Source organism: Papaver somniferum, chromosome 1, assembly GCF_003573695.1.
Source record: "Papaver somniferum cultivar HN1 chromosome 1, ASM357369v1, whole genome shotgun sequence".
Classification (NCBI taxonomy): domain Eukaryota; kingdom Viridiplantae; phylum Streptophyta; class Magnoliopsida; order Ranunculales; family Papaveraceae; genus Papaver; species Papaver somniferum.
The window spans coordinates 180,652,439-180,662,366 of NC_039358.1; the positions used below are offsets into that span (position 1 = coordinate 180,652,439).

General features: G+C 36.2%; 1 protein-coding gene across 1 annotated transcript; it reads right to left on the reverse strand.

Annotated features, from left to right (window-relative positions):
* Positions 1-2,389: 2,389 nt before the first annotated feature.
* LOC113355184 lies at positions 2,390-3,666 on the reverse strand. Its single transcript, XM_026597976.1, has 4 exons — positions 3,271-3,666; positions 3,095-3,202; positions 2,532-3,011; positions 2,390-2,419 (listed from the first exon to the last, which is right to left on the reverse strand). Exons 1-4 carry the CDS (start codon positions 3,664-3,666, stop codon positions 2,390-2,392), a joined length of 1,014 nt encoding a protein of 337 aa, XP_026453761.1.
* Positions 3,667-9,928: the final 6,262 nt, after the last annotated feature.

Genomic DNA, 9,928 nt, shown 5'->3' on the forward strand with positions numbered 1-9,928 from the left:
CACATATCTTAATCATAGATGAAGGCCATCTATAAACTGACATGTTATAGATAGATAAGATGTATATAACAGATTTAACTAGCACCAATCTATCATGAAAATATAGTAAATTACCTTTTTATGCTGCCAATTTGCTTTGAAGTACTTCCACTATATGCCAAACCATTGCAGATGTAACTTTACCTAGAGCAAGATATACTCCCAAATATTTGTCAGGGAATTTGGCCACTTCCATGTATATCGTATCACTAATCAATAGTCTTCTTAGATTTGAAGTACCATCCACAAAGAGCTTACGTTTGTTTTTATTAATGATCTGACCATAAACAACTTGATACTCATCAAGAAGTTTAAACAAATTCTTTAAGCTTTTCTTACCTCCATTGCAGAATATAAATACATCATCTGAAAAAAAAACAGATGAGTAGGATATATTCCATTCTTTTTAACCGTTGGTTGCAGCTCACCTTTTTCCACCAAAGCAGAAATGTTTCTACTTAAAACATCCTCCATGAGAACAAAGAGAATTAGAGAAAGAGGATCTCCCTGTCTCAATCCTCTCCCCACAGAAAAAAATCCACATGGGCCTCCATTAACTAACACAAAAATACTTGCTGATTTGAATAAAATGATTAACCACTCACACCAAGATGCAGAAAAACCATATTTCAGAAAAACTTTAATGAGAAAATCCTAACTTACTGAGTCATATGCCTGAGAGATATCAAGCTTAATTCCTACATTCCCTCCCCTTCTTTTGAATTTCATTTTATTGACCAACTCTGAAGCAAGCAAAACCTGTTCATGTATGTTTCTCCCCTTGATATAAGCTTCTTGCTGAGGTGATATTAACTTCTCCATCAGCCCACTCATTCTTTTGGTGATAATCTTAGTAAAAATCTTGAAGATCACATTACTTAAGCCTATTGGCCTAAATTGATTAGCAGTTTTATCTCCTTGAATCTTAGGCAACAAGAATAAGAAACTTGAATTCATTCCTTTGGGTATAAATCTTCTCCTCCAACAGAATTTGATAGCTGCTATCAAGTCATTTTTGATGATATTCCAACAACTTCTAAAGAAAATACCAGAGAAACCATATGGACCAGCAGCACTCTCTGGATCCATGTCAAATATAGAAGCTTTATCTCTTCCTCTTCTGGGATTGTATCTAAATTTTGCTGATCTTCTTCAGTAATGATTTTTGGTATAACATCCAACAATTTTCCTGCTTCATTCACATGTTGAAATTCAAACTTCTTTTGAAAATTATTAACCAAAGCTTCAGCTATTTTGTCTTGATCTACAATTACATTACAATCATTATCTTCAAGCTCACTAATCATATTTTTAGCTTTTCTAATTTTCATTTTAGTATGGAAAAAATTGGTATTAGCTGAACCTTCCTTTATCCATTTGACTCTAGCTTTTTGCCTCATCAGAGTATTAGCTTGAGTTTCTCTGCTAGCATGTTCATTTTGAGCATGAACTAAATTAGTTAGAGCTTCCTCATCAAATGGATCAGCATCTGAAATTTGAGTTGCCAGATTAACTTTATATTTACTTGAACATCACCAAATACTTCCCAGTTCCATGCATTGAGAACTTTTTTTAACTCCTTCATCTTGTATAGAAATTGAAAAGCAGGATCCCCTACTACATTTTGTGACCAACAATTTGATACAACTTTCATAAAATCAGGATGACTCAACCACATTTTTTGGAACTTTCTTGGAGTGTTTTTGGCTTTGGAATATTAGCACATCCTCCTAACAAAGGAGCATGATCAGAAACTATTCTCATGCCAAACTTATACCCCCAATCACTATAAAGCTGCAACCATTTTTGATTAAACACCACTCTGTCTAAATTGCATAAAATTCTCTTACTTCCATGTTGACAGTTAGACCAAGAGTATTGTAAACCAGTTTTAGGAGATTGTAATAACTCACACTGATTCATACAATCACAAAAATCTAACATTGAATTTCTGTTAGGGGCTCTACCACCCACCTTCTCATCTTGAGTAAGCACTGCATTGAAATCACCTAAAATAATCCATGGTTTATTAAGATCACTTATAATTTTTATTTCTGACCACAAAAACCTTCTCTGAATAGCTTTAACATGTGCATGAACTCCAGAGACCAACACATCTCCAACACTTACAGTTAGCATTTGACTAGAAACTGAAATAACTTGAGGTTGTTGTAAACTTTTGTTCCAGAATAACCAAATATTTCCTTTCATAACAGTAATAGAATTATGAATAACCATTTTTTCCATACCAGGAAGATTCAATTTGCTGCAGAAAGAAGAACTAAAAAAAACTTTAGGCTCAGCAACCCAAACTAAAGAATGACTAAATTGATTGATTAAAGACCAAAGTTTATCCCGGGCCCTTACTCTTCTTAGGCCCCTGATATTCCAAAAAATTATCTTCATTGTTTGAGATGGGGATCCTTAGTTACCCCCTTACCAGGTTGTTTTCTAAAATTGTATTTATTTTTTTGTGGAAGTTGACTATTTACCTTAGAAGGAGCAGTAGGACTTTTATGAGCTTTAGCTGCAACAGAAGTACTATTTGAAGTAGATGTAATCATTTCCTTCTGAACTACTTTAGCCCAAGAAGTAACTTGAATTGGTACTTCTTCTACTTTACCATTTGTACCATTAATAAATTTGACATTACTGTTATTCAAAGCATTTTCCTCAACAACTTTCACAATCTTAGGAGTTTCCATAATTACTTCTTCAAGTACCTCTTCTTGAGGATCATTCTCTAAAGCACTGAATTTACTTCCTTGTGAGATACATTCCACATTTGAAGGACTTGTTTGAACCACATCCTTAATTGAATCTACTACTGAATCCTCCTGTATGACAGGTTCACAAATATGAAAAGGTACATGTTGCTCCTTTCTTTGATCATGTTTATGAACACTTTCCACAGTTTTATCCTGATCTTTGTTTTTCTTAAATCTGCATTCAGTATTCATATGACCCACAATCTTACAAGAAGAACAAAATTTTGGACAGTCTGGAATCATAACATCTTGGAAAAAAAACCTCCATATTTGGTCCCAATCCATACTTTACTAGGGATATGCTGAGAAAAATCTACTTCGACCAAGACATTTGCATAATATCCAACTTCACATTTAGCAGTAGCATTATCAATCTCGAGTGGAGTTCCAATTTCCTTACAGATTGTAAAAAAAAAAAATCATTCCAGAATTCCAATCCTAAACCAGGAAATCTAACCCATACCATTGCTTTTGAAGTTCTTTGACTTGATGGCCTGAAGTTGTAAACCCAGTTTCTGATCTGTAAAATTTGATTCAACACTTCCCATTTCTGAGATTTGATATGTTGTTTATCTTGATCATTGTCAAGCTTAATTGCAAAGAAGCCCTTTCCAAGAGGAATGAGTCTATAATCTCCTACTAACTTCCATTGACTTCTTAAAATAACTGAAGCATCAACAAATTTGATCTTCTGTAAATCAAGTCTTCCAATAAGAGAGAATTTCCAAGGAACTAAGCTTTTTTCAAACAATTCATTGGGTAACTGAATCGAAGGAATTTTTTTAAAAGTTTCTCCATTACTAAATCTATCTATTTTAGAAGTATTATGATTAATCGAAGTATTTTTCGGACATTCCATGATAAACACTTCAATTAATACTCAATAATCATCGTAAATCAAACAATCAAAGAAGATTTTTCACCTGAATTAATTGCTTCAAGCCTTCAAAACGATATATGGGAAAGAAAACTTTCGCCGAGTTCTCCGATCCTCAAAGCTCAACTCAGTCCGATTCTTCTGAGCAAAAGTAGGAAGTGATAAATATTTATGATTGATTGATAGATTTTTTAGGTGGCCAACTAAATTGATTTGTTGATTCAATCTATTGCTAGTATTAAGTTAGGAGATAAGTAATCTTCGAAGAACACAAAACCTTGTAGAGGGATTTTGTGGAGCGATTGTGTGTATAAACAACACTAAAAAGTGGACCTTGATCTAAGAGTCTAACTAGTAGGATCAATCTATAAATTCAGAAAAGATAAAGCATTCGATTGGATTACACCTTGAGTAATCTACTACTTGGTGGTTCTTTGAATAGAATCTGGTAGGCGAGAACTTCCGTATCCAGTGATATAAGGAATTTAGGGGATAGCACTGATCTAGTTGTTATTCCATGGTTGGTGATAATCTATGATTAACGACAAGTAGGAAACTATAATAACTCATTGACGGTTTATCAACAAAGAAGGATTCCTCGATCATCTCTCTCTCTATTGATTACAATACAACTTTATTTGCTTTGATTATTTCTTTTGTTCACAATCTAAAAACAAAAACCCCCTTTGTGATACTTTGACAACTAAAACTCACTGCTCTTCGTGGGAACGATCCTTACTTCCATTATATTACCAGTTAATTGTGTGGAAATAAGATTATTAACTTGTTGAGCCTACGACACCCATACAAATTTTGGCGCCGCTGCCGGGGAGCAGTCGATAGCTTTAGTTGTTATTTTTATTAGTTTTAATCTTGTTTTTAGAATTTATTTTTAGTTTTTAATCTCGTTTTCTAGATTTTTGTTTTCAGGTACTTAATCTCTGGCAACGAAAGACTAGAAATACCAGAGGTGCGGAATCCAAAATCGTAGGGGAACGGTATTACAAGCACGTCCACAGTTGCAAGAAGAACCTTCTACATCAATAATGGTGGACGACGGTACAAAGCCACCTCCTCCACCTCAGGAGAGGAAGCTGCGAGAGTTAACATATCCATGCTTAGATTCACAACCACTGTGTATTACAGTCACTAACCCAGTGGAGATGAAGTCGAATCTACTGCATCATCTACCAAAGTTCAAAGGACTTCCAGGTGAAGATCTGAATTGTCATCTTCGATAATTTCAGCAGAAGATGACAAGTCTTAGGCAAAGCACCGAAGACAGTGATACAACATTGTTGTAAGCTTTTCAGTTCTCTTTAATAGATTCAGCGGAAGAATGGTTGTATTACCTTCCTCCAGGGAGTATTACAACATGGAATGAGATGAAAAAGCTATTTTTAGAGAAATATTTTCCTGCTTCAAAAGCAGCCTCTGTTCTTAAGGAGATTAGTGGTGTTCTTCAGATTATTGGGGAGTCTCTCTATGAATACTGGGATAGGTACAAAAAGTTAGTGGCAAGCTTACCCCACCACAATATATCTCCAACACTCATCATTCAATACTTTTATGAAGGACTACTTCTAGAGAAAAGGAACTTGATTGATGCAACTGCTGGTGGTTCACTTATTGAAAAGATAATCCCGCAGGCAACCAGTTTGATTGAGAGCATGGCTTCGAATGCTCAACAATTTTATACCAGAAATGACTCAAATGTCAGAAGAGTTAGAAATATGGAGGAAACTTCACAGTCAGAGCAAAGGATAAACAATATAGAGAAGGTAGTACAAAGGATGGCAGCAGTGATTATTCCATCATACGAAGAGAAAGCCGAGGTAAATTCTTTATTCCCTAATCAGAGTCCAAGGTATGATCCATACTCAAATACTTATAATCCTGGTTGGAAAGATCATCCTAATTTCAGTTACGGTAAAAAGAAAGCTGCAGCTCCTAATCCATATGCAAGACAGGGTGGGTTTCAACAACACTTACAGCAACCACAACAAGCTAAAGATCAGGGAACTTCTATCGATGATAAGTTCAACATGCTACTGCAAATCATGCAGGGTGTTGCATCTACAACACAGAGTCTCAAGGAAACAGTTCATCAAAATCAATAGAAAGCTGAACAAAATCAGTTAAAAACTAATAATGGTATAAGAGATTTGTAGACTCAAGAGGGGCGATTGTCTACTGATATGAATCTCATGAAGGCGCAAGCTTCAACAAAGTTGCCATCACAACCTTTTGTGAACCTAAGAGAGCATGTTAATGCAGTAACTCTAAGAAGTGGGAGACAAACTGAAGAGCCACATCAACAAAAATAGGTTAGTAACGACATCGAAAAGGAAGTAGAGGAGGAAACTGTCCCAAAAGAAAAGCCAACCTCAAACGGCCAACTTAAAGACACGGTTCCCACTTTTACTATACCACCTCCTTTTCCTAGTCGTTTTGCCAAGTCGAAGAAGCAAGCTCAAGACAAGGAGATCATGGTTATTTTCAGCAAGATACACATCAACATTCCATTTATTGAGGCTATCAGAACCGTACCCAGGTATGCCAAGGTTTTGAAGGATTTGTGTACAAGGAAGGATAGGTTGATTGCTAATGATATTATTCAAGTGGGCGAAAGTGCTACAGCTATGTTATTAAAGAAGATGCCTACAAAGTGTGAAGATCTTGGTAGCTTCACAGTTCCCGTTACCATTGGTAACCGACGATTCGAGCGTGCTTTGCTTGATTTGGTAGCTTCCATAAGTGTTATGCCAGCCGATGTTTATGATTCTTTGAATCTCGGACCTTTAAAAGAGGCAAAGATCACTATTCAATTGGCTAATAAGTCCAATATATATCCTAAGGGAGTCGTGGAGGACGTGTTAGTTCAAGTGAATCAGTTAATCTTTCTGGTTGATTTTTACATTGTGGATATGCACAATGGAGATAATTTTTCATCTACTTCGTTACTTCTTAGGAGACCGTTCATGAAAACTGCAAAGACAAAGATTGATGTTGATAGTGGTGCACTCACTATGGATTTTGATAAGGAGATCATACGGTTCAATATTTTTGAAACTATGCACTATCCTAGTGATGTTCACTCAGCTTTCTCCATTGATGTTATTGGTTCGTCAGCACAACAAATGTTTGATTTGAACAGTGAAGATGAATTGGATTTGTGCTACGGAATAACATTGATTTGGACGTTCATGGACATCCGAACATGGACGTTGAGATATCAAAATAAAAGGTGGAGATGTGTGGTGCCTTAACAACACTACAAGAAGCAAAAACGGGTAATATTTCTTATATTTCGTTACCCATAACTAATAAGGTTCCTTTACCTTCTATTGTGCAGGCACCAAAACTTGAACTGAAGCCGCTTCTAGACCACTTAAAGTACGCGTACTTGGGTGATAAAGAAGAACTTCCTGTGATTATTTCAAAGAACCTCACCCCAATAAAAGAAGAACGTCTACTTAGGGTTCTGAAAGAGCACAAAACGACTATTGGTTGGACTATTACTGATATCAAAGGCATTAGTCCATCCATTTGCATGCATAGAATCCTAATGGAAGATGATTTCAAACCAGTTTGTGATGCTCAGCGTAGGCTTAACCCCCAATGATGGAGGTCCTGAAGAAAGAGATCCTCAAATTACTAAGTGTGGGGGTGATTTACCCAATTTCTGACAGCAAATGGGTTAGCCCGGTTCATGTGGTGCCTAAGAAAGCAAGTGTCACTGTTGTTAGAAATCAAGATGATGAACTTGTTCCTACAAGAGTTCAAACATGATGGAGAGTGTGCATAGACTACAGAAAGCTTAATGCCGCAACCCGAAAGGATCACTTTCCTTTGCCTTTCATTGATCAGATGTTAGAGAGGTTAGCGGGACACTCACATTATTGCTTTTTGGACTGTTATTCGGGGTACAATCAGATTGTTATTGCACCAGAAGATCAAATGAAAACTACTTTCACTTGTCCTTTTGGTATGTTTGCCTATAGACGGATGCCGTTTGGTCTTTGCAATGCGCCTGCCACTTTTCAGAGATGCATGGTCAGTATATTTTCTGACTATGTGGAACGCATAATTGAGGTATTTATGGATGATTTTAGTGTTTATGGTGATTCATTTGATTTTTGCTTACAAAATCTTGAACTTGTGCTTAAAAGATGCATAGACACTAATCTTGTTTTAAATTGGGAGAAATGCCACTTTATGGTAAACCATGGAATAGTGCTTGGTCATATTGTTTCCTCTCGAGGGATTCAAGTTGACAAAGCAAAAATAGACTTAATAAGAAACTTACAATATCCCACTTCGGTGAGGGAGATTCGTTCTTTTCTTGGTCATGCAGGTTTTTACAGGCGGTTTATCAAGGATTTCTCCGAAATCTCAATGCCGGTGTGCAAATTATTGCAAAAAGAGGTTATTTTTGACTTCAACAAGGAGTGCAAGGATGCCTTTGATAAATTGAAAGAATTGTTGACAACTGCATCAATTGTCAAGTCACCGTATTGGAGTTTTCCATTTGAATTGATGTGTGATGCAAGTGACTATGCAGTTGGAGCCGTTTTGGGTCAAAGAGTAGACAAGTTGTCTCATGTGATTTATTATGCATCTAGGACCCTAAACGATGCACAAATCAACTATTCTACCACCGAGAAAGAATTTTTGGCTATAGTGTTTGCACTAGAAAAATTTAGATCCTATTTAGTGGGTTCAAAGGTGGTTGTATATTATGATCATGCAGCACTTAGATACCTATTAAAGAAGAAAGAAGCTAAGCCAAGACTTATACGGTGGATTCTACTATTGCAAGAATTTGATTATGAAATAAAGGATAAAAGAGGTGTTGAAAATACTGTTGCTGATCATCTTAGTAGACTTGTTGTTTCTGAAGAAGAACTTCCTTTATAAGATCGTTTTCCAGACGAACAACTTTTCTCAATTAAAGATTCAACACCTTGGTACGCGGATATAGTGAACTACTTGGTTAAAAGACAAGTACCTAGTACAATGTCTAATTTTCAAAAGCTTAAACTTAAGAAAATAGCCAAGCAATATGTGTGGGATGAGCCCTACTTGTAGAAATACGGTTCTGATCAAATCATCCGCAAGTGCGTACCTAATTCTGAATTTCAATCTATTCTTACTTTTTGTCATACTTATGCATGTGGTGGTCACATTGGTTCAAAACGTACCGCTTTCAAAGTACTTGAAAGTGGATTTTATTGGCCCACCCTATTTGAGGATGCATATATTTTTTGCAAATCTTGTGATAGATGTCAAAGAACGGGCAATCTAGGTGCTCGAAATTAAATGCCACTCACACTAATTCTTGCTGTTGAAGTATTTGATGTGTGGGGAATTGATTCTATGGGTCCTTTTGTCAATTCTAACATAAAATTTTATATACTTCTTACTGTGGATTATGTTTCTAAATAGGTGGAAGCTAAAGCCACCCCTACTGATGATTCTCAAGTTGTTTGTGAGTTTGTGAAGGAATATATTTTTTCTATACATGGTACACCAACAGTTTTTATCAGTGACGGAGGCTCGCATTTTCAAAAATCCTTCCATGATCTACTCAAGAAGTACAACATAACACACAAGGTTGGTATGCCGTATCACCCACAAACTAGTGGGCAAGCCGAAATCTCGAACCGTGAGATTAAATCTATTTTTGAGAAAACCGTAAACACAACACGGAAAGATTGGGAGTTATAGGCTTAACGATGCGCTTTGGGCGTATAGAACGGAGTACCAAAAACCGATTGGTATGTCTCCATATCGGTTGGTTTACGGCAAAGCTTTTCATTTTCCGGTTGAACTTGAACACAAGGAATATTGGGAGATAAAGATGTGCAACATAGATTATGACAATGCGGGGAAACAAAGGAAGTTACAACTTAACGAGCTAGAGGAGATACGTAATGATGCATACAAGAGCTCTCGTATTTACAAGAAAAAGACGAAACTTTTCCATGACAAGATGATTTCTCGAAAGAATTTTGTTGTGGGGAAAAAAGTTATTTTATTTTATTCTCGTCTTAAACTATTTCCTGGTAAGTTAAGGTCCAGATGGATTGGACCGTATGTTGTTACTAATGTTTATTCTCATGGCGCAGTTGAAATTTCTAGTCTTAGAGATGGAATAAACTTGAAGGTGAACGGCCATAGATTGAAGACATATTATGAAAGCACTACATATGTGGATATGGATGTGCAAGGATTTCGTGAT

Bases quoted from the DNA above. Each gene is read 5' to 3' on its own strand.
- LOC113355184 (XM_026597976.1), bottom strand. From the start codon at position 3,666: ATGGAATGTCCGAAAAATACTTCGATTAATCATAATACTTCTAAAATA. The intron at 3,012-3,094 runs GTATGGATTGGG...TCTTCTTGTAAG, and splicing joins CTCAGCATATCCCTAGTAAA to ATTGTGGGTCATATGAATAC. The intron at 2,420-2,531 runs GTAAATAGTCAA...TTGGAATATCAG, and splicing joins GTCCTACTGCTCCTTCTAAG to GGGCCTAAGAAGAGTAAGGG.